This window comes from Nanorana parkeri, unplaced genomic scaffold, assembly GCF_000935625.1.
Source record: "Nanorana parkeri isolate BGI_ZX_2015 unplaced genomic scaffold, ASM93562v1 scaffold863, whole genome shotgun sequence".
In the NCBI taxonomy this organism is placed as follows: Eukaryota; Metazoa; Chordata; class Amphibia; order Anura; family Dicroglossidae; genus Nanorana; species Nanorana parkeri.
Window position 1 is genome coordinate 390,017 of NW_017307131.1, and position 25,665 is coordinate 415,681.

Here is a 25,665-nt window from a genome sequence, read left to right on the forward strand (position 1 = left end):
TTCAATGCATCTCCACGCCCCCTCCTGTCCCCTGAACAGGGAGCCGGCTGGCTTGCGTTCCAGAGGCTGAACGCACTGGAACGTGGACATTGTGGTGTGAACTGCCCCTAAGACCCAATACGTTTTGGCACACTAATCTCAGAGCGTCAAAACGCCTAGGTGCGAATGAGGATTTCGCGTTTTTATTCCCAATGTTTGAGGTTGTTCACATTTTTTGTTTTGGGATATTCAACTGTGTGGCTCTTCTGCACCACTCTGCCTAAGGTAACCCGAAAGTGCCACTGGAAACTTTATACAAGCAATGCTGTTTTGTGACTACTGCTTCCTCTAAAACAGTTAACATATTAACTTTACAGCATATTTGTTCTGTCATTTGTATGAAAAAAAAGGTCAATAAGACTTTTAGACAAAAAAGAAAACATAACCCCAATTTGACAGTGTTTTCAAATATTAGCTCTAGGATCAAGTTCAAGCAGTAGGAGATACAGATGAAACTTAAAATGCAGTAACATTTCGGTTATGGAATCCATAAACAATTTTTTGTACATTGCATTTCAGAAAAAAATATATTGTTTTAGGCAAAAATCTAGAAATAAACAGGAACTGTCTTTTAGAACAGTAGAGCAAGCTTTTCGAAACAAAGCAACTATTTTCAGAAGGGCTTATAGCTATATTTTAAGGATGCTCAAGATACACCTTTCGCTGAACTTATTGGTTGTCATGGTTACATTAATTCGGCATCAGTACTCATCTACAAAAAGTAGAAGTAATTTTATTTATGGGAGTTATTACCTTAAAAAAATGTTACACAATGTTTGTTTTTGGCACTACACTAATCGTCAGGTTGTTCATTGCCTTTGTTTGATGTGCGGCCATGTGGCCCAGATACGATGTGAATTATCTCTGTATCCCACCACTTTGTTTATAAATAAAGAATTAAAAAAATAAATAAATGTTACAGCCCTGCCAAAACACTTTTACATTTAAAGTAACCCAAAAGGGTACCGCTAGTCCATTTCTTATCACCATAGAATTATAAGCCAAGTACTCATTCTAAACGATTTGATTGCAGCTTTTCAAAGTAGGGAATGTTATTTAGGTCTGAGGTGCTCCACTTCAGCCCTGAACACCACACAACAGTATGTGTTTTTCAGTTGACTTTAAATGCTCCTAAATGACAACATTTGGCAGAGGTTACTAGTAATGGGAAAAATTGTATCATTAGGGCTTGAGTGGTGAACTGTGTTACCGCTTTGTTAACCCCGAGCCACACTCGGGAATACCAATGGATGCGCGCGGTAAAACGCCCCAAAGAAGCTCCTGTACTTGTTTGGGCGTAGGGCGTTTTTCAGCGCGTTTTCACGGGCTGAAATACGCCCAGGTGGGAACCATACCCATAGGGAAGTATGGGATTTTACTGTTTGAGCATTTTACAGCGCTTCGATCAGCACTGTAAAACGCCCAGGTGTGATCCCGGCCTCAATCATTGGGTACTCTCTGGCACTTATTATAGTCATGCCCGGCCATTCAAGGTTACTGGTAAAAAATATTACAGTTTTTACATGATGAAATTCTGCAGTGCTCAATACAAAATGTGCCTACTAAGCATATTCAAGACTCAAGAGTTAGAGAAATACACTTTTTTGTTTTGCAAAAGACATTATTTGTAACCCGAAAACTCTAAGCCAAAAATTGAATTTGTGACCTCCCCTCGCTGAAATCAATCCTACTATCCCCTTCAAAAAATTATTTAAATATACGGGTTGTCTAACAAATTTTCACAAAATATGAGAGAAATGCATTACCTGTTAAAGCAAATACTCTTATTTAACATCACCACCAGACCAAACCATAAATTGATCATAATTGTAACTAAATCCAGTCAGGCTTATACAAAGTAAAGTTGACTCGTGTTATTAACAACACACAAGATAATTACAGATACTGAACAAGATGAATGTTGAAACCCCAAACTTTATTTTTGCTATTTTGTTGACTCTGGAGCAGAAATATAAAAATGTCAGGCAGACACTGTTTTTATAGATGTGGAAGACAATAGTATTTTGTAAAGTATGCCTGTATCTGAATGCAATATCCATTGCAATATGCAATAACAAAAACATTGTCTCTTATGTTGGATATCCCATTTTAAAGTAGTATTAAACTCTCAAACTTTTTTCAATAATGAATCCAGATGAAACAAATATACATTGCCCGGTACAGTATTGATTTATTTTGTTGTCTAAACAATTACAGTCATCATGTTTTTCCAAACAGCTGGCTCCAACGCTCTCAGCTCTATTTCCCTGAACTTCCTGTTTAGTACAAGAGAGGTACAATCTCCAGCAACTGTCCATCTACCAGCTTGGGGAAGGAGGAGCAGGGGTTTGGCTTCCCTTGTTGTGCCTGTGGAGACAGACACCTTACTAGCACACACAAGGGTGGCTCCCAAGGAGCCACCCTAAAACAAGGTATCATGTCCAATGCTCAGGGAACCAGCTGATTCTGCAGGAAGCTAAATTCATGAAAGCCTTGCGAAAGGAACCGTTCTGACATATGACTGATATAGGTAGGCCATAGTAGGGCTGTGTACAGGGCGCTGTGTATTATAGAGCAGTTTGCATGTGCCAGCAAGCATCGAGAGTTGTAGTGAGAATTGGTGCTCATTACTGTGCTGCTAACTGTTTTGTTTGCTGGATTTAAGGCTCTGACATGGGAAAGCAAAACTCTGCCTCTACCAAGTTGGCCCCATCTAAACAGAGACAGGCATTGCAAGTGATTAATGTTAAAAATTCAGCTGCAGAAAGACCACAGGCAATGAAAGTGACTAGCCCTTTCCTTCTGCATGCCTTTTTATGTGTATGGTGCAAAGTTTAGTTCCTCATTAAATCCAAAACCTTCTTTATTGGACAAAAGAAAACACATTTTAGTTATAGAATGTTATTTTTGCAAACAATATTTTTTTTTAAAATACATAAATAATAAATATTGCTTCTAACAAAGGCCAATATTGCTGCTACACACCCAAATCCAAATTCAGTTTCTGGGTGGATTTCAATTTCAAGTACTATTACCATTACTAGGAATCACTTACAAGGCACAACTGGTAATGGATCTTACCTTTACAGTATCCAAGTCTCCAGCTTTGGAAGCTTCAAGTAGTCTGTAATCAACATCAGAAGTGCGGACAGGTGTGTTTTCTGTTATTAAAAATAAATAAAAATGAAGTTAGACCTGCTAGCAAATATTATGCGGGGAAGAGACAGCACACCTGACAACCGTTTCACCTCATTTGATCAATAAATGGGACAGCAATTGGTAAATGAAAGTACAAATCTCCCTTTATCCTACAATAAAAAGGTCTGGTGTCCAAGACGCATGTCCTAGGCCTAGGGTGAACACAACACTGACCATAAACATATGGAGGGGTTTACTAACAAAAGAAAACACTGCACTGACCACCAGTGGAGGGGTTTAAATAACACTAAAAATGAGCCCCAGTGCAGGGAGGTTATTTAACAGCACTGTTACTGATCACCATTGTGAGGGGATATAATAATACAGCCACTGACACCAATGCTGGGTGTTGATATTGTGGTCACAGCCACCAATGCTTGGGCTTATTATTGTGGTCACGGACACCAACTCTGGTGGATATTATAGTGATCACTGACACCAATTCTAGGGGTTATTTTAGCATCCACTGACCCCAATGCTGGGGGTCAATACTGCGGTTACTGACATCAATGCCAGTGACAATATTGTGGCCACTGTCACCAATGCTACGGGTAATTATTGCATACACTGACACCAATGCTAGGGGTTAATATTGGGGTCCCTGGCACCAATGCTGGTTTTTTTTTATTGTAGTAACTGATACCAATTCTGAGGGGGTTTTGTTGCAGTCAACACCAATACAGGGGAATGGTATTCTGGTCACCGAATCCAATGTTGGTAGATAATATTGTAGCCACTGACACCAATGCTAGGGCATAATACTGTGGTCACATATGCTGACACCAATACTGGGGGTTATAATTAGGCCCCTTACCTCAATGCTGGGGGTAATTATTGCATCCACTAAACCGATGCTGGGGGTTACAATTGTGTTCAATGACACTAATGCTGGGGGATAATTATTGCAGTCACTGACATCGAGGCTGCGGGATAATATTGCAGTCACTGACACTGAGCATCGGGGGATAATGCGGTCGCTAACACCAATGCTAGGGGTTAATATTGCATCCACTGACACCAATGCTGGGGGTTAACATTATTATTGTGGTGACTGACACTAGGCCCCTTACATCAATGCTTGGGGTTATTATTGAGGTCACTGACACTAATACTGGAGATTATTATTGAGGTCACTGACATCAATGCTGGGGGTTATCAACTGCGGTCAAAGACACCAATGATGAGGGATAGTAGTCATTGGTCCTAGCATCAGTGTGTGTGGTGTGTGTGTATAGGAGTATCCTGGATTTTGAGATCCTTGAGGGCGGGGACTGATGTGAATGTACAGTATGCAAAGTATGCACGTAAACTGACCCACTATATACTGTCACATCTGATCTTTTAACTCAATTGCACTTGTGGGGTTTTTTTTTGTTGCAATGAGGTTAACAGTCATTAACCATTGTTAGCCTTACTACTTTTGTGAAGTTTGGGTTTCAGCAATAATAAATAAATGCAGCCAATCACAGCAGTGGAAATGGGCCCACGCTAAAGCACAATGTGAACTGTGTCTGTGGGAAGAAGCTTTGGGTTTTGTCGTGAATATTTAACTTTTAGTAACCTGATCAAACATATTTGTACAGCTAAGGAATATAGTTCAGCCAGTTTGCTGCTACTTTCAATAACTAAACAAACAAATAAGAAAATGAAGGTAAACCATATCCTGGGACCACATTACATTAAGGAGATTCTATCCTGAAATAAAGAGATGTATGGTGTTTTGACCTTGATGCTCTTCCAATACTTCTTGCCCTCTATATGCTGAAAGCAGAGCCGCACTGCACCTGGGAAGGGTCCCGACAGATTTTTGGGGATCTACCCGGCTGCCTGAATGACACCTCTCTAGAGCAAGAGCCAGCTGTGCCTGTCCCCTCTCTTGTCTGTCCCTTTAATAAGCTCTGGAGGAACAGAAAGCAGAGGGGGGAATCTCTGTAGGGAGCCATGACAGACAGGGAGGAGGCCATGAGCTGAGCAATCAGCGTTTGAATGATCATTCAGCTCTCAGTATTTAGAGAGGGTGTGCGACAGCTTGCAGTGTCCACACTGGCTCTAAATATTGTGAAGAGTATATTTTACTTCCCCAATACTTCTCCTTTAAAGTTATATTTTTTAAGAAAATGCCACAATAGGCTTATGAGGACAATTCATTGAAGTGTATGTAAACCCTATGGTTCCAGTCTCAAGAAGTGACAAGGACATTGCATTTCTGGCAAGATCAACAGGTATTTTCTGTATTTGCTTAAGATGTTCTTAGCCTTAAAAAAGAAAACCAATGCAGCCACGACATTTAGGAACTGGTGAGTTGTAATATGTTAAATGTTTCTTCTTGGGTCTAGATATTGCTGGATTTCCCGCGATTCTCGTACGAGAATCGTGCAGTGCATGGGCACCTTAAGAAAGGCTGCTCTTAGGAGATGACCTTTAATATTGCACTCAGGAAAGGAAGATGAACCTACGGATGCAGAAAGATCTTTTTTCAGGACAGTATTTAAGAGTCCATTGCTCAGCCAGCCTGAGCAGAGAAGCACACAGGCTTCTGGACCAAAAGGACATAGTAAAAAGGATACCAGCCTTTTACAGCATAATCTTTCTGATGATGAGAGAAATCTGTAGAAATACATAAGCTAATAAGCTAGATAAAAAGCCTCATTAATTGAAAAGGCATCTGCACCAAGAGGGATAACCATATGACTTAACAAACAGAACATTTATAGTTAAGCATTCCATCTGGTTGCAAATTGGTCTGCGATAGTAAAACACCATCTGGAATAACTCTGAGCAAAGATTTGACCATTCATTGCCTATACTTTGAATACAAAGTCTTCCTGCTTTAACGACTCTGTAAATAGCAAGTATTTTTAAGGTAAACACCCAAGATAAAACTTTGTAAAAATTAAAACTTTAGGAATCTGGTATCCCCTGTCCGTTTATATACAACTGTGGAGTCTATTTCAAGGGTTATAAAACCCTTGAAAGCAGTAGATATATGCAAAACGATAAAAAAAAAAAGAAAACTCTTTGAAAGGGTTAATACTTACCTGTGTCTCCGCCGTGCGCTCCTGTCCAAACATCTGAACATTTTTGGGTGGTCACAAAGGACCTTGGGAGCGGGCGCATGCGCAGTTCAGATGTTCGGCCAGGAGATGAGGAGAGACACAAGGTAAGTCTATGGAGCAGCGTGCACCCGCACAGACTCCGTGGGACATGAGCGAAGAAGACAGAGGAGTCAGCACTGGATTGGAGACCCGCACCAGCGCTGGAGGGACAGCTGAAAAGGACAGGAAAGAAGAAGAAGATCGGATTAAGAGGCATGATTTAAGGTCCTTATTTTAGCACTGGGGGGTGGAGGTTTGGCTTTAGCCGTTAATGTCACTTTAAATAAAAACATCTTTCTCAGATTTCACTTAACAAGGAATGCTTAATGGAAGGTTAAAGTTCTCTTATATGCAATAACCACTACAATAAAGTGACCCTGTTGTACTAAGTGATAAATATAAAGCGACCCTGTCATACTAAGTGATAAATATAAAGCAAGCATATACAAGTAACAAGATAGGGCATACTTAACTTTTCTACTGAATGTGACTTCATTCGCGAGAAATGGTTCCCTCAGAGTTCTCTGAGAAAGCAACACTTCTGGGATTGTCAGTCTCCTGGGGCCCCCTGTCCCTCTAATTGGTTTCTCCTACTGACGCCATCTCCTGTATTGATTTTGAGGTCAGCAGGAAAACCAGTGAGAGCTGCAGGAAATACTCCCGGAAGTGTCAGCGGACTTCGGGGAACATTTCTCAAGAACAGAATAAAGTTTTGTGGTGCGGGTCCATGCAAATTTCCTTTTTTACAGGTACATTATCGCTTTATACATCTTACTTATATGGCAGGGTCACGTTAAGGTAGTGGTTGCTGCTGATTCTTGTGGAATACTAAAAATCCCCAGATGAGATCCCCTCATTTTAATTGCAATCATGGTGTCATTTCCTGTTTAAATTAGGGTACGGATCACCTTTCAAGTATGCTTTTCTTGAGGAGAACAGACAGATACGTTGTGCATATAGTTAGAAGAGCAGAACAGACAACACCAATACATTTTCCTAACAGTAAGTAATGCGCACTTGGAATTTTGTTTATGTGGGTGCCTGCATTTATTTTAAATCCCCGCATCTGGGCAGGTCCACTGCTGAACCACAATACATAATGTGCAAGAGCTAATAAAAACCTGTGGGTGACAGACGGGACCCTGAAATTATAACAGGCTAAAAATGCAAATGAAACAGTACCTTCTCTGCCTAACAGTGCATTAAAAAACAATAAGCAGGCATGGGAATCAGGGGCCTTTCCTTTGCTTTGTTCATTTCTGAGTTAAAAGGTTTGCATTAAATGTTCCTCTAAATATTTGCTTTAGCCCACACCTTAAAATATCCATACACCATGCAGCATGCAGCATGCAGCATGCTAGTGCCAGCATTAAGCTGTATGGTTGCTTTAAATTAGGGACTAGGTATCTTGTTAAAACTGAACTATAGACACGAAAGCATTCATTTAAATATATTTCTCTACATCCACAAAGAATATAAAACCACTTATGACCAACAAATGCCTTTGCAAGTCCAGTTACTTGTAAAAGTAGCAGTGACATTATCTGTGCTGCACACAGCTTAAGCAGAGCAGGTCCTCCTACTACAGGCTGGGCCGGATACTAGACCAATCACCCCGTACAAGGCTAGAGCGTAGCAGTGACAAGTCTTTTTTACAGGATGCTCCTGTACAGAGCCAAATTTTGACACTGGATTACTGCAAGCCAAGACACAAGTAAGAATACACATACCTATCGCATTTTAACAAAATCTCTTAAACCAGGAGTTGAGCTTAAAAATAAGATGGAGCAAAATGTCCGGGAATACAGAGGGAACATTCTTCAAAGCTTGTGTAGATATTTTTTCTACCATTTTCTAGTAGCAAGTATTGCTCCAAAGGCCATTTCAGATTTGTAGGTACTTTTAAAAGACCTTGTCAACAACTAAGAAATTGCAGGTAAAAGCAAAAGGAGAGAAGGGCAATACTATAGAGGGCCAATTAAGAGTCAGCTCAGAGTCTGCTATGGTTGCTGACATCACATACAAGATGAGGGCACCCAGCAGCAGGCTCAGGGCTTTTGGGTGTCTACACAAGGGAGGCTTTTGCAATTAATTAACATGCATACAATACGTTAAATATACATGTAATCTTATGGGAAGATTGTTGTTAAAATGAATGGTCTGGTGGCAGGGTCTCTATCAGCCAAGAGGTTTGCATTCTTGCATACTTTAAAACTTCCAGCCCACAATCATTGAACAATACCTTAGAACAGTGGTCTCAAAGTATCGGCCCGCGAGCCGCTACTTTGTGGCCCGCAGCCAGCTCACAAGTCAGGTATGCGGTCACTGACCGCGTACCTGACTTGCAAGAGGAGTTACACGGTCTGCATCTCTATCGGATGCAGACCGCATAGCTGCTGCTCTGTGCTGGCACTCGGATCCTTTCGGCCAGGGCTCTGAAATCCTTCAGTGAATGCTGGCTGAAAGAATGGATTAGTAAGGTCTACAGCAGACCTTACCAATCAATCACAGGGATCGTTCCTCCTCACAGCCTCCTGCCTGCAAAAAGGTAAGCAGGAGAGGGGGCTCTGTATGTTATTTTATATGTGGGTGTGTGGGAGAACTGGACGACTGGGATTGTATTTAATGTGTGGGGTTGGTTGTGGGTAATTTTTTTTTTTGGTGCAGGGTTAGTATTATTTTTTTGTGTGCATGGGTAGGATTTGTTTATGTGTACGGGTGGGGGAGTGTATTAGGCTACATTCATACCTGAATCTTTACATGTGATTAGGGATTCCTTTGTCAGGAACTTGCGTTTTCCTGCAGCAGGAATGCCTAATCTGGTGTTCTCAAGCGACAGCTGTCACCCATACAAGTTAATGATCAAATGATAGCAGCTGCATGTAAACGCCTGCACACTGCATGTAATGGTACATGATATGATTACATTTGGTTAGGAATCAGTCACTCTCCTGGACGCATTGATTGTGCATCCAGGGAGTGTGTTTTCTAACTGCATGTAATCCTATCGCATACATGCAGTGTGCAGGCGTTTAAATGCATAGCTGTCATCTGATCATTAACTTGAATGGGTGACAGCTGTCGCTTGTAAACACCAGATTAGGCATTCCTGCTGCAGGAAAACGCATGTTCCTGATGCAGGAATCCCTAATCGCACCTAAACTTGCAGATATGAATAGGGCCTTACTGTGTGTGTAGTGGGGTACGTAGTACCATACCGGATATAGTTACATTTTATTTTAAAGTATGACATTTGGCAACCGGTCCACATGGGAGAAAAAAAATTTGTCAAATGGCCCCCGAGGGAATTGAGTTTGAGACCCCTGCCTTAGAAAAATGTATTTGATGTCAAATGCATTAGTATGTGCATCTTCCAATATAATGCTATGTACACAGCACACCTGCAGTGTGTAATCCTTTACTAATGAATAACATAAGTTAATGTCTAAACGTAAGACTAAAGTATGTTCACTTACCACTTAGAATTTGCTGCACAGCTTCATTTCCCATCTGTGCAGCTGTAAATCCTTGCAAAGAGATGATCGATGCATCTGAGCCAAAGCTTAACAGGAGACGACAGGTCTGCAGGTGCCCTGCCAAAGCAGCTCTGTGCAATGCTGTCTGCCCAAGCGTGTCCAGAGCGTTCATCTGAACAGTAAACAAAAGCACGCATTATAACAAACGCCTAATATACTCCATGAAAAACAATGTGCAATGGTGCAATCCCAACCTGAAGAACTTGTAATTTGTCACTGACAACTCTGAATAAACTACTTGTGTTTACATATTTCTAGACCTGAAAACTTAAAAGAAGCTCAGAACTAATGCAACTGCAGAGTTTATGTTAAGATTGCTACAATAAAGCAAACATTTTTACCATAATAAATTATTACGCTGGCCTGGACAACTGAGAAAAAAAAAAAGTTAGGACCCAGGGCAAAAATCACCTAGTCCTAATGCATAGTGAAGGCAAATTACCTTGTTTACAATGTAGTCAGTACACACCCCTGCTGTGCACTGAAAAAAAACTACTACATGATTGTAAGCTACTTGACGGCAGGGACTGATGTGAATGTGAAACTATGTAAAGCACTGTGTAAAATTGTCAATGCCATATAAACACCTGTAAAAAATAAATAATACAATAAAAATACATGCAGTACTTTTTTCACTGCATTGTGTTGCAACACTGCATCACAATATGCTGTGGTGAATAGAGCTGCATTAAAAGTCAGTTTGTGACATTTCAATAAAGATCAGGGGTAAAAAGTCAGTGTGATGTACTGTTTTCAGTGCAATGACACTGCACACCAGTGACTGCTTTCTAAACACAGCTGCGGGTGTGAACGAGCTCTTAAAAACAAAACAATTTTGCCCCACCACCAAACACCCCAACTCCACTTTCCTCCTCCCACGACCAGAATGACATGTGTTTGGAAAAAGCTGTGGTTGGGAAGCCTGAACAAGGCAATGACAGGCTGAATGCTCCCACAGCTGTTTGAGGCTGTTTAGAAGTAAACAGGGCATCAACTGATTACCTGTGGAACAGATGATCATCCCGGGCACAGTCTGTCCCTAACCGCAGCTAATCGCTGGATGTGCAAACAGCCATGGCCACTATCAGCCTGTTATTGCTTTGCATAGGCTGAGCTGCTCTTTGAAAACACTTGTCATTCTGGCCACAGGAAACCTCTGATTCTTGCAGCTGGAATTCGTAAAACGCAAGTGTGAATGGGGCCTAAGACAGTAGAGCCAGAAAGAGAACCCATATTCAGCTTTGACAATCAGTATCAAGTAACATTTCATTTTCCGGTGTTATGTTTCATGTCATGTTTCATGTCATGTCATTAACACACAAGGAGACCTTGATTTACCGGCAGTTAAAAAAAGATTTGAGAGTTGCTTTGACACTCACTGAAGTGAAACACTTAAGTCCTGACCTCAACCATTTTGTTTTCCCAAAGGGAGGTTTTTTTTGCCAGGATCTAGGGCTGCAACAACTAATCGACATAATCGATTATAATCGATTATTGAAAAAGTTGTCAACTTTTTCAATAATTGATTAATCGGCTTTTGATAAGGTGCCCCTGTCCACAGCTCCACACACGTTGCGCGCCCCACCTCACGCTCGCCGCTGCCAGACCCGCCCGCATCCACGCTACACACGCCGCACCTCCTCCCCGCCTCACGCTCACCGCCCGCCCACATCCACGATCGGCACAGGGACGCGGGGAGAAGTAGTAAGGAGACTATCCGATTAACCGATTAATCGAGCTTAATAATCGGCTAACTAATCGATTTTGAAAATAATCGTTAGCTGCAGCTCTACCAGGATCATCTAGGAAATTTCCAGTAGGCTTGCAGATTTCTGCAGTAAACGTGTGGTTTGATAACTCAAGCACAACCAAATCAATTCACATGGTTATTAAACTCTAATTTTCTTATAATTAACAGGAGAGGGTACACTATTCCAAATAAATTGAAATATATTTAGCAGTCTCTTTTACAGAATCATTTGTATTTAAGAACCAGAATTTCATTTACACCCAAATGCAGGATAGCATTTTTACGTGGCATTATCACAAGAGTTCCAACCACTTTGTATCACTGAGCTTCCTGTTTAGAAATTCAGGGTCTTCGATTAAGCAAACTACTGAATTTTATTTAAAAAAAATGTACATATATTGTACATAATTGTCTCACTTTCTATGCCAGAAGCATGCACTAATTAATTTTATCACTAATAAGCTACTTGTATTTCTACAGAAATGCCAGTGCTAAATTGTTTCTTACCACCCTTGGATTGATCATGACATCACATTAAAAACAAAACCACAAACATAAGTCAATTTGAAATTTTGCACTAGAATGCCCCTTCTCAGAAGCAACAAAATAAAAGTAGGTTAAGAATACGCAATAAAATTTGCCAACATCTTTGCAAAGTAGCTAGTTGACCTCGAGGGCTAGGCTTTTTTTCTTGGCAAAATAGGGCTTTCACACTTTAAACGCATATGCATTATAGGATCTGGCACTGTCCTGGGGCTGTCATTAGGATCCTAATGGGACTACCTAGTTAATGACTGACCTGGAACAAGCACACATCTTTGAAAAGTCTTAACTTCCATCTTGCATAGGAAAAGTCAAAACTCTCTCATCCTGCACCTTTTAAAAACAAGTCTATTACTTTAATGAGGCTCCATTCACACCTATATTTTAGGTGTGATTAGGGATTCGTGCATCAGGAACTTGCGATTTCCTGCAGCAGGAATCTCTAATCTGCTGTTTACAAGCTGCAGCTGTCATCCATTCAAGTTGATGATAGGGTGACAGACTCTGCATTTGAAAGCAGAGGAACGTCAGCACAGAGCATGTAATGGTATGTGATATGATTACATGCAGTTAGGAATCAATCACTCTCCCTAGATGCATGATCGATGTTTCCAGGGAGAGTGATTTCAAACCGCATGTAACTGTATCCCATACAATTACATGTTGTGTGTCGGCATTCTGCTGCTTTCCAATGCAGCGGCTGTCAGCCAATCATTAGCTTGAATCCTTTTTTAGGACAACAGAATCGATTCTTGGTGTGGACCACCAAGCTGCCAGGGTAAAACATAGTATACTACAAAAGGCTAAAGCGAGTTGCTTATCCCTGACAGACATGAACGGCTACCACACTGCAGTTAACGCTTTGCATATTGTAGATTGGTATACACCCAACAGGTGTTGGGTGAACATCCATGGAACAGGCCTCCTCCCCTGTTCCTTTCTCTGCAGTTCCTTGGTGTGATAAGCCCACTCCTCTTGCTTTAAACTACATTTGATGGTTGGGCCTACTTCGTTGATAGCTCAAAAGGTTTCCTGTGAAAAGGGTCTGTACACTCTCCTACTGCTCCCTATTACAGGGAACCCATCATTTTCTACCGGGGTTCACTTATACTAAGCGAGACAAGCAAATACAGAGCCATACACTTTAGTACGCAATCATCCTTACCATTGTTCACCAACATGTCTATGGATCCCAACATGGCCTCTCTCGGACACTGAGGGTGAAGACAGCTATCTCACTTTACAACATCACTACCCAAAGCATTGGCTTTTGACCAGCTCCTGTCACCGTTTGAAAAACAATGCTCAAGAGTATGCACATCTAAACAAACTCTTTCAACGTGCTATAAACATTTCTTCAGGATGATTCCGATTCCCCACTTCCGTTCAAACAAGAACATGATTTATAAATACAGCTCTCCGGGGAAAGGAAAGCCAAACTCTTACTCTTGCTTGTAAATCTTTCGTGAAGCAACAAATATCAAGAATCGGGTTACAAACTAATATGGTGGTATAGGACCTCTCATATTCTGCACTCCTAATTTCCAAACTCTCCTGATCAGTGTTGACATTGTGGCTCTTTCGCTGGAGACCTGCTACATAACTTCTGTCATGCCCAAGTTAGGACACTTCTGGGATCATGCGCAAAACATCAATCAGAAACATTGACCTTCCAATTCCCAAAGATCCAGCCTTTTACTGCTACATCAGAACACCTTTCCCCTATAACCTATAAAAGGTCAGCCATAATTACATGACATACTTATCACCCACCTATATCCTGGCACTGTGGAAACATCCTTCCCCACCATTCATGAAACAAGGGTTTGGCAGAATAAATTATATTAAAGTTATGGAAGACCTCACTAGCTCACTCAAAAGGTACAGATGAAAAATGTTGTGCCACATGGTTCCACTGGTTAGATTATACCATCACGAATGAGTACAGGCTTCTCTGAATCTCATCGTGACCTATAGTCCCCTCTTTGTTGTGACCCCTTTGATTTTAAACTGTTCTATAACTATCCTCAGCCCCCCTGCTCCTTCCTCTTACCCCTCACCATATTCCACAACCCCACACCCTTTTTTCCCCTTCTCTTCCCCCATTGTCTGACTTCCCTTCCTTCCCTGACCCAGAGTGTGAACCCTGCATCTTGCCTATGCCCCGCCCCCCCATGCTCTCCTACCCATCCCATTTCTTTCCTCTGATCAACGGTGGCATTGGTGTTCCCAAATAGAGTTGCTCATTCCCCTTTAATAACTTCCATTTCTCCTTGTGAGACTGACCCAACTCACCTTCCCTCTTGCTTCTATTTACTCATCCCTGTCTTTTCAACACACTTAGGATTAAAGGACATTCTGACCACAGTTTTACAGGGCATCAGAACCCATTTCATTGTGGATGTATAAACTAAATGTTTTCATTCATAGATGTTCTTTTGGTACTTGCTCATGAAGTTAAGAAGCTGACCATGTTGAAAACACTTATGTGCCAATGTATTTTGCACTAAAGAATTTAAAAGAAAAATAAGAATTGAAGAATTGACACAGATATCACCGGAGATAAATGGCCAAGATACTCAAATCTAATGACTCATCCTGTTGCCAGGAACATGGATGAATCAGAAATTGAGCTGCACAGTAATTTTTATGAAAGCTTAATTTGCGTTTGAAATTCTGTAGGAATTACAAATAAATGTACTGACCTAATGTATCTAAACCTGAACGATCTATAAATATAGAGGAGAACCAAAAAGACAGCATCTGTCACAAACAACACGTTCAGCCCTAACATCATACATCTACTGTACAACTGACCCTTACTGCTCCAAAGGAAAACAATCATAGGCCTGGCTTAAACTGTTAACCTATAAATTGTACTGACAGGCTGTTCTAGCAGCATTTCACTAATCAGCAGCAGCATAATATGTGCACATAAACAGATTTCCTAGTTTTGTCTGAAAAAAAAATTCTATTAATGTTCACCATTGTTCCTTCCCTGCTCAAACTTTCTATCTCCAAACAGTTTGAAACTAAGAGTCAAGCTTGATTTTATGATAAAATCTTTAACTGCTTCGGTGAAATGCCAGCAAATCTCCACCTCCCTAAGATTATATTCCCCTGCTTTTACGAAACGTGGTAGTCCAAACAAATCATTCTTTTTAGCTTTTGGATAGTTACATAGTGTTTGAGGTTGAATAAAAGACACGGGTCCATCGAAGTTCAACCTCTGTATGTGTGTCTATACAAGTCTGTGTGTGTTCCAGTCAATAAGAGTACCTGTACCACTGTATGTAGCTGAGGAAGGTATCTAAATAATTTTTGAATGATTCAATACTCTCTGCTGATACCACTGCTTATGGAAGAGAGTTCCACAATTTTACCGCTCTAACAGAAAAGCCCCCTCTATGTCCTTTGTGGTTAAATCTTTTTTCCTCCAGCTTTAGGTGGTGGCCTCTAGTCTTCTTTAGGAAGTTTACAGTAAACAGTTCATTACTTATATTAGTATCACCATTAAACAATTTGTACATCAAAATCATATCCCCTCTTAATCGCTTCACTTCTAGAGTGAACAAGTTTAAATTTAGCAACCTTGTCTCATAGCTTTGGTCCTCCAGCCCCTTAATTAGTTTAGTTGCCCCTCGCTGTACCCTCTCCATCTCCAGGACATATTTTCTGTGGATTGGTGACCAAAATTAAACCGCATAGTGATGAGAATGGATTGGAACCCTCGCAAGGTATTTATTTCTATTTTTCTTCTCCTGAGGGATAGTTTGCCTTACTTTTTGTCCTTGTGACAATGTTGTCACCAGGATAGGAAGTCCAGAGGAAGACAGATACAACAACATCAGAAATACTTTTTTATTAGACTTTAGGGTTTGAAATTATATTACAAGTATGAAAGAAACATAAATGAGCTCAACATTACCTTTGCTCCATGCTTATGCAAAACCTCCACGACATCATTATGTGCTCTCTCGGCAGCTATATGAAGTGGTGTCATAAAACTAAAAAAAAAAAATAGGAAGTTTCTCATTTATATAGTAAATAACAAATTCTAACAAACTACAGCAATGTATTCAGACTCTGCTGATACCACTGCTTATGGAAGAGAGTTCCACAATTTTACCGCTCTAACAGAAAAGCCCCCTCTATGTCCTTTGTGGTTAAATCTTTTTTCCTCCAGCTTTAGGTGGTGGCCTCTAGTCTTCTTTAGGAAGTTTACAGTAAACAGTTCATTACTTATATTAGTATCACCATTAAACAATTTGTACATCAAAATCATATCCCCTCTTAATCGCTTCACTTCTAGAGTGAACAAGTTTAAATTTAGCAACCTTGTCTCATAGCTTTGGTCCTCCAGCCCCTTAATTAGTTTAGTTGCCCCTCGCTGTACCCTCTCCATCTCCAGGACATATTTTCTGTGGATTGGTGACCAAAATTAAACCGCATAGTGATGAGAATGGATTGGAACCCTCGCAAGGTATTTATTTCTATTTTTCTTCTCCTGAGGGATAGTTTGCCTTACTTTTTGTCCTTGTGACAATGTTGTCACCAGGATAGGAAGTCCAGAGGAAGACAGATACAACAACATCAGAAATACTTTTTTATTAGACTTTAGGGTTTGAAATTATATTACAAGTATGAAAGAAACATAAATGAGCTCAACATTACCTTTGCTCCATGCTTATGCAAAACCTCCACGACATCATTATGTGCTCTCTCGGCAGCTATATGAAGTGGTGTCATAAAACTAAAAAAAAAAAATAGGAAGTTTCTCATTTATATAGTAAATAACAAATTCTAACAAACTACAGCAATGTATTCAGTTAACCAGTTATTACACCTTAAAGATGTAAGTACACTGGTTAATACTATTAATACGATACCAATAAATAATATAAATATAAAAAAGCCTGTACTTTTTGAATCTGAATCAAGAAACATGAAGATTTAATTCGGTATTTCAATAGCTCTGTCAGAACGTAACCATATGTATAAGGAGGGTCCAGTGATATGTATATTGAAAAGCCTTTGGATGACAAGTTACATGCTGCATGTTTGTTTATCAACAAGACACATTCTTAGGTACAGGTTGTCATAGTGTGCCCTGCTGCTCATGAAATTGTTGTGTGTAACACTTTCAAGACTTATGAGGATAAACAATATATTACCTTTTACATCTTAGTTACCTGGAGTTAAGTGTCATACAGTGCCCTTCAACTCTGACTTTATCCTAGGGATGTTGTTTTGGATGATATCATCCAAGAAAATAAACTAGAACTGAATGTTCAATAAGACTTTACATCATATTCGATATGCTGTGCAGAGGAATACTGTGGATCTATTAATAAACGATTTGTGCATGCTACTGGTTTCATTTTGTTACAAACAACTGCCTATTGACAGAATGTGAGATTTATTTGCCTGCAGGATTTTGGGGACTGTAGAAGTGAGGGGAATTTATAGGGATGTACCATGGTTTTTGATCTTTGGTACAATACATTTGGCTATGGGAAGTACCGGTAAGAAACAGTTTCTTCAATAATTGCTAGAATTACAGGTTTACTGAGGAGTAAGTCTGGTATGTAGAGTCTCTTACAAAGGGAACCTTTGAGCAAAATTATATAGTAGTTAAAGAGTACAGGAGAACCTTAGGACTTGGTAATAAGTATACAAGCATTTGAGCTTGTGATCAGTGATACCTTCCCAACCAGTCATAAGATATACAAAGCCCTGGCACACAGCAGAGCCTTGTCAGTGTCCTGAATTTTCTCTACTGCAGCTTATCACTCACCTCCCTGACCCCAGCCTATGTCTGGACAGTGAACTAGCAACAGCACAGTGATGAATCATTCCTCTGCTCATTATTTTTCATTTTATCAGGAGTGTTCCTTGCCAGCTCATGTGTATTGCAGCAAAACTGACTAGTTTCTTAGTGCTACCTATCCCCCTCGCAGTCTGCTGTAGCATCAATTATAGGAGAATGTATGTAAAAACACATTTTATACCTTATTAATGAAAACTTAACTGCTTTAAAATTGCGCGCACTCGTTAAATCGCAAAAAAACGACCATACTCAAAATTGACTATAGCCGTCGCTTTAAAAGCTTTTACCGCTCATCAGTTTAGTGTTATCAGTGATTGATGACCCTAGAATTATTGCTCTCATTCCGACATTCGCGGCGATATGTACCATGTGCGGCGCAATGGATGTAATCGGCGTTTTCGCACGTAGGCGGGCTTGACGCATGTTTGCGTGTGCATGTGGGGGACTTTAATTTTTTTATTGCTTTGATATGTGCTTTTTAATTTTTTTATGTAACACATTTTTTTAAACCTTTTTTTTTTTCCACTGAACTTTATTGCTATCACATAGGGAGCAAACAAGCTCCCTATGTGATAGCCAATTTGCAGTGACAGGTCCTCTTTATGGAGACATCAGGGGTCTTTAAGACCCCTAATGTCACCTAGGGACCCCCAGAGAAGCTGATGAAGCAGAGACCTGCTTCACCAGCTTCTCTCCGGTTTCTGTACCGGAGAGTGACACTGAATACAGGAAGTGATGTAATACAATCACTGCCTGCATTCAGAAGAGGACAGGAGATCAAACGGAGCTCGAGTACTGAGCTCCGTTTGATCTCCGGCCGCAGAGCTGCTGTGCTGGTCCCGGACTCACACCGGGAACAGCGGAGCACACCGCATATTACAAGCGATCGGGCATCTCTACAGACGCCCGAACGCTTGTATGTAAACAGCCATCGCTTGCTGTTTACATTCAAAGCCTGTTTCCTGCTCGTGCCCGCCTCCTAAAGACGCCCACCCGCCCTCAAGAAGCCGCTATCCGGCCGTTTAATTACAACGGCCGGACAGCAGGTTAAACTACTCACAATCAAGTATTCAAAATATTTCTACTTCAGAATACTAAAGTTCCATTTCAGTTCACTGGTCTTAAATTCACAGATGAAACATGACATCTAATTAAAGTTTTAGGACAAAGTTCTAGCAAAGTAATGAAAAAGATATAATCTAGATTAACAATTAAAACCTCAACTAGATTTTACAAGAACCCAGGCTCTACCGTCACGATTTAAGACAAAGCTGGCAAAGTTTTGGAACAAAACAACGTTTACAGCGCTATGAATCATGCAACACAAATAGAAAACGTACTCTTTGTTTTTCTCATTGACGCTGGCTCCTTTCCTAAGCAACAACTCTGTTATCTGCTTCCTTTTGGGATGTAATGAAGCCACCGAGCAGTGCTGCAAAAAAGGTATAAAATGTGTGTTATATATAACAAAAAAAAAAGGTTATATTTTATATATATATTTATACAGATATCATCTATATCGGTTATATATTCCTGGGGCAGTCTTTCTACAAAGTACACAGATGGAACCCTTCAGTCATTTATCAAAAGTCTGGATCAGATAAACAACATGCTGAGCAAAACGCAAGAGTAATCAAGAGTAAATTATGCTCCTCAGAAAACTATTTGGATTTTTGAATTGCAGTGCCAAGGATGAGCAATGCCCAAGTTATCTGTGTGGGCAAGAAGTCAGAGAATAAATTGTCTTCTTGGTACACTATGCTGTACCCAAACAACTGTCTTCAGATACTTAAATGTTCTTAGGTAATGCATAGGTCACATGAGGACACAGAAAGAAGTTGTTTTGCATTTTACTAGACAAAGATGTTTTAAAATGTTGCCATTTAGCATATTCAGATACAAATATGGCATTACCATGCTTCACATTGAAAAGCAGAACATTCCATAAACTGCTTCAGGTGTTGATGCACATAAACAGTGTGGGTGAAAGTTTAAAATAATGGCTTTAAATTAGGATGTTCAAAGAAATGAATACTTATTTTGCCAAAGCAAAAGATTTATACACCAGTGTAAACAATAAGGGTAGAACATAAAGCAATTAAAGTATTTATACAATTTTCTGTGAACAAAGGTGATCATTTCATTATAAAGTTGTAGGCCCAGTTTCATAAACCTTCATAAACCTATGGAAAGCCAAAGACATAGGTCCCCCTAAGAATACCAAGGACATTCTGCTGCTATTTTTCATCCTTCTGAGGCCCCTTTCACACGAGCGTCATCAGTTCAGTCATGGTTCACGGATACAAAAATACTGATGAAAACTGAACCAGTTTACATCAGTTTGCACATGCGTTGTCAGTTCACATCCGTTTTTTATATGCCCGTAGTATGGTAAATTCCCATGAAAAGTAGACACTGATCTAAGATCACTTCCACTATGATCTCATGTTTAGTTTACCCATTTGTATTGAGATTGTAGTTCATCACGGGAGCGAGCTTGGAGCGGTGACTACCTTACAACACACACAGGGACCATGGGGAACAAAAGTAGTCACCCTCCAAAAGGAAGGACGTGTCAGCACCAATTTAGAAATGATTTGAGAATCTACAGCTGAGTAATACACACATAAGATACATTTTGTTAATAGTCAAGGTACTTGAATGCATTTTTAAGATTTAAACTCCTGAATTTAGTGTCACTTTAATAAACAGTAAAGAAATACATACACAACATTTCAAATTTACTGTACGAAAAAAAAAAGTTTGCACGCACACACACTTTGCAATGGTTGTTTACTTAGCATACAATGAATTGCTGTCAACTACGCCTATCACACAAGTGCACAAACATTAAATTCATATTAATATAGATATTTGAAATTCAATAATAAAAGCAATTACAGAATTAAGGATGATTAAGTTGAGATTATTCGCCTTCGTTTTGCATTACTTTACTGAAATCCCTAGGATTTGAATGTAAATTATTATGATCAGATTTGTCTAAATTACTCATCTGTATTCACTTTCCATGCATTTGTTTTGCCAAACACATTAGTGACTCAAAAAACACAAGACATTTTATTTCTGAAATAAACAAGTAAACACAAGTAAACAAACAAAGAAAGACACCTTTTTATTCAGCATAGAAGCATTTGCATAATCCTCTGTCATGCTCAATGTCCCTTGATTTGCAGCTCACAGAACAAACTTGAGAATGGATGGAGCTACCCTAGCCTGATTAACACAATTTAATACATTGGGTGTATTTTCATGCATTAAATGAAATAAACCACGCTGCCATGTGTTTATATAACTGCAAAAGAGAAAGTATAAATGCACCGTAGGATTACAGAGTAAGTGCTTATGAATGCTGACAGTAAGCAAAATAAAAATACAAATGTTATAAAATTTGAATGTTAGGTCTGGGTCTAATTAATGACAGAATCTGACAGAAGACATATTTTGGACTTAATAAATGAGTTTCCAATTGTGGCACATAAATAAAACTAGACTCAGTTAAAAAACTGTGTTTAACTTTTTTAAGGATGTGCTCCCTTACTGTCATACATAAACTCAGGGCCATCACAATCCAAGTAGCTTTCTAATATTTTTATATGACCAGCTGATGCTGACAAAAATACACTGTAATGCTTGGATTTAATTGATGGTGAAGCAATTTAATTCTGGCAAATACAGCTTAAAAGTCTGCTACTTTCTGAATACAGTGTCCAATTTACAGAAATGTAAAAGCAGCTAAAATGAAGCAACTCTAGTCAATAACATGTAAATTGAAATGAAATAAAGCAAAGTACTCCTATAAGACAACGGCAGCCTCCTTCAGAAAGATAGACATATAGAAGACTGCAGGCAAAAAAAGCAAAGTGGCCCATCGATTCTGCCCCTTTTTTGTTGTTTTTGTTTTTTGTGGTTTTACTTTTTTTAACCTTATTGTCTGAGTATAGCTCTAGATAATTCACTTACTGTTGACAGACTCACTACCTCTGCTGGAAGTCTCTTCCAAACAAAGGAGATATTTAGCTTAAAGCATAACTAAACCCAAAAGCAAAAATTTGTATATTGCAGCTTTCCAATACTTAGATGTTGTGGCTGCAGTTTTTGGTAACTTTTTTTCCCTTTATTTTCCCCTTGTGATCCAGCCAGTAATCCTGTTACTATTCGTCTTCCTTTAACAGATCAAGCTGTCCAGAAAAAGTGACAAATAGAGGGTTGAGACAAACCATATAACACTGACCGTGTTTAACAATGAATAAAAGCTTACAATAGTTAGCTTTTATTCATTTGTGCCTTGGTTTTCTCTGGAAGCCGTACATAATGCCAATAATACAAAGGATAAGGACCTAATGAACTTCAAGAAATAGTTCTTACAGTAAGTACAAAAGTCTTATTTTCTTTATCGACCATTGAGGCACACAGGAATTCTGAAACAGTCAGGATGTCCAAAAGCAGTCCAACTGAGACTTGGATAACAGCTACATACTACCTGAAGGGAAGAAAACAACTAGACCAGCGACAAATGTGGTCAACAAGAATTTTTTTTTTTACTGGGTCAAGTCCAAAGGAATAAACAGATACCAAGCGGAAGTCTGGAAAGACAACTACGTTAAAGGGGGGCGCCAGCCATTCACCGGAAAAGACTCAAGTCTAGTACTCTTAATATATGACGAAAAACCATAACAATGAATGAGGTTGCCTGATCCGTCACCAAATTTGAAATCAGTTAGCCATTGCGAGATCCCTTGCCTTGTAACATTCCAATGGCTAAAAGAGAATGACCCACAAGGCTAGTAAAAAATCAAGGATACCACATCTGGATCCTTGAAAAGGATATGATTGGGTGATAAGAAAATTTCCACATCAAGATAACATAGGGATGAGGGCATACTGTAAACTGCTGTATAGGAACACCAGGGTCAGAAGGTAGAGAAGGGGTCCTTCCAAACTCAACATCTGGAAATGTTCCTAGGGTGAAATAGACCATACTGTAACCTGCCAAACTGGTTTCTAGCTATATGAGATTCTAAGAATCATTAAAGTTACCACTGAGGGGAGGTACATCCTCTGTCCAAGTGCGAGGGGTAAGAATCCGAGTGCTACTAGGCTCGGCAGCATGGGGGGCACTTTTCTCTCAGTGATCATTGTGATGATAGTAAGGTCTGGGCACAATACTAATTAGGAAATTCTATCTTAATCTAATTTTACTGAAACTCATTACTTATAGTTATAATAACCGCATGCTGCTCTTACACAGATGTGATTAATTTTGTTTACACCATCTTAAAAATCCAAAGCATCAGATATCAGGAGAGATACCAGGTCTTTTTTGAAGGTCCTTATCATAAAGCACTAATAACCGGAGTTGCTGTTTCAGGCATGGCCTAATGATTGAACCAATTCATTGTCACTTGACAGATCTATTTAACACACAAGATGGCCTGGTACTGATCCTTACCTTAATGCTGGCAATAACCTAAAGTTCCAAAACTCACTCGGGAATTCATAACTTTTAACCTGGGGATTATAGATTAATAATACAATCCTGAGCAACGGCAAACCAGACTCAGTGGGTCTAGAAATTCCAGAGGCCCACATGAACCCTTCTGAGGCAGCCATACCTCACAGGGTGGTTCTTTGGTATCTAGGGAAGAGGGGAAAAACTGGGAAATAGGCACAGCATGGGCTCCCCTGTACACAAAAAGGGCAAAAGCCCTACTTGTCACAGATGAGATCCTGATGGCCATATGACACTGCTATAGCCACAAATAGGGAGGCAGGATCCAGCGAGCATGTCCCTCTTCAGTCTTCAGTCCTTTGGCAGACATTCAGCCTAGTGGATCTTCAGGAACAGAATTCCACCAGACAGGTGCACTATGGCCCTGGACCTGTGTAGCACGCTGTGGCCACCTCATAGGTTGCACAAAAGTACCTAAGTGAGCCCAATAAGCAGGTTCCAGTACAAAAAGAAAAATTACAGGCTGGCCCCACTTCTCAGAAGGGTCCGGGTATGGCTAACTTGGCCATGTGGACGATTAACCATTCCAGAAAGCTGCAAATGAAATCCCTTCTGGCTCTGCAGCTACTGAAGAAACTTGCTAGATAAAAAAGTATTTTGATAAAAGCAAGAAAAGGTTTTCTTCTCTTGGAAGACATCCCTTTCCCCTTGAACACTAGCAAAAAAACTGAGGTATGCTGGGAGTGGGAAGGGTTTATACTGGGCTGTCTTTTTCAGCTTTGTTCGCCAGTGTCCAATTTTTTGAAGGCAGCAGCATAACCAAATGTACCTGAATAATTCTTCTAAATGTAAAGATAGAACCTTTGTGTTTTGCAAACAGGCCTCGGTGAAAGCTACAAAAATTTTAGTAAATACATTATTTTCATGTATGAGAAACTGAAATTATTCTATAATTTTTCCAAACAAAGACACCGAGCCATATTTTCTTACCAATGCTGTCTCATGTGACTGTGGCTGCTTAAAATTAATGATTTCCAAAGCTAGTGTCTTTTTCACTTTGGCCAGGTCTGCCTCTCTGGCAGCTTGCAGCAAAGAATGCCCTTTGAATTCATCTGAAATTCAAACAAAGATACAATTATAGTGAAACAAGTGCAACATTTATAATACACAAAACATGACATTTACCACCCCTTCTCAAGTTATGGATAATGGAACTGTAACTATCCAGCTTTTGAATGAAAAATGATCTAAAATTTGGCTTTTGCCTGAAATGTTTGTTTAAAGCTGACTGAAATTGGATGAAATTTCTGGAAAATTATCCATGAGTACAGCCAGAAAACATTAGGTAGCAAATACATTCATTTTTAGGGTTAACCGGTTTTAAATTGCTACACCTGACCACATTTAATTTATTTCTACAATATATACATAATTTTAGACTTTACCATTTATAGTTGGTAAAAGAATAGAGTGCATACATGACATTTTGCCACCATACCATATAAGTTACTCCCCAGTTTATTATCATATGATGTTATCTTTTAGTTTTCTATGTTTACATAAAGCCTAAAATAAAAATATGTTTTTTTTAATGAACTGGTGGTCACTGTCATACTTACAAGTCAATCTTTCCTTCAGCTCTGGAGTAGGAGCCATATCCACAGCACTTTTCCCATGGCAGTTGACAAGTGTTGGGTCAGCACCATGGCTCAGCAGCAAGGAACAGACTTCAACACGATTCTTTGATGCAGCCTCATGTAGTGGTGTAAATTGCCATAGATCCATGGCATTAACACAAGCTCCATGCTAAATACAAGTAGAGAGTTATGAGGAGACAAACTGAATACATAATATTCCATTTGTATGACTTGCATTACAGATAGCTAATTATTTAATAAACAACCTACAAATGTACTTGCACAAGACATAGATGTAACAAATTCAAACAATATGTTTGTCCGAAAAAAACATTTAACCCTTTCGCTGCCAAGGACGTACGGCGTACGGAGCTACAAAAGTGCTTCCAGCTGGCCAGCTCAGTATGCCGTACGGACCTGGCATTTACAGTTCTACTATAAGCTGATGGTCGCTTTAGCGACCATTAGCTTATAGTAGAACTGTTCAGCAGACTGTCCCCTTTAAATTAATAGCTGTCATCAGCGACTCACAAGCCGCTGTTGACCGCTATTTTCAAAAATACCGGG

The 25,665-nt window shown here is 39.7% G+C and overlaps 1 protein-coding gene across 2 annotated transcripts in view; it reads right to left on the reverse strand.

Annotated features, from left to right (window-relative positions):
- LOC108794528 (tankyrase-1) overlaps positions 1 to 25,665 on the reverse strand; it is a 191,530-nt gene that overhangs the window by 42,904 nt on the left and 122,961 nt on the right. For both annotated transcript variants that reach the window (XM_018565583.1, XM_018565582.1), the window contains exons 8-13: positions 25,081 to 25,267; positions 24,452 to 24,573; positions 19,332 to 19,423; positions 16,836 to 16,914; positions 9,809 to 9,980; positions 3,121 to 3,200 (exon numbers count right to left, since the gene is read on the reverse strand). In XM_018565583.1, the coding sequence (XP_018421085.1) occupies positions 3,121 to 3,200; positions 9,809 to 9,980; positions 16,836 to 16,914; positions 19,332 to 19,423; positions 24,452 to 24,573; positions 25,081 to 25,267 (732 nt within the window). The remainder of the gene's footprint in view (positions 1 to 3,120; positions 3,201 to 9,808; positions 9,981 to 16,835; positions 16,915 to 19,331; positions 19,424 to 24,451; positions 24,574 to 25,080; positions 25,268 to 25,665) is intronic.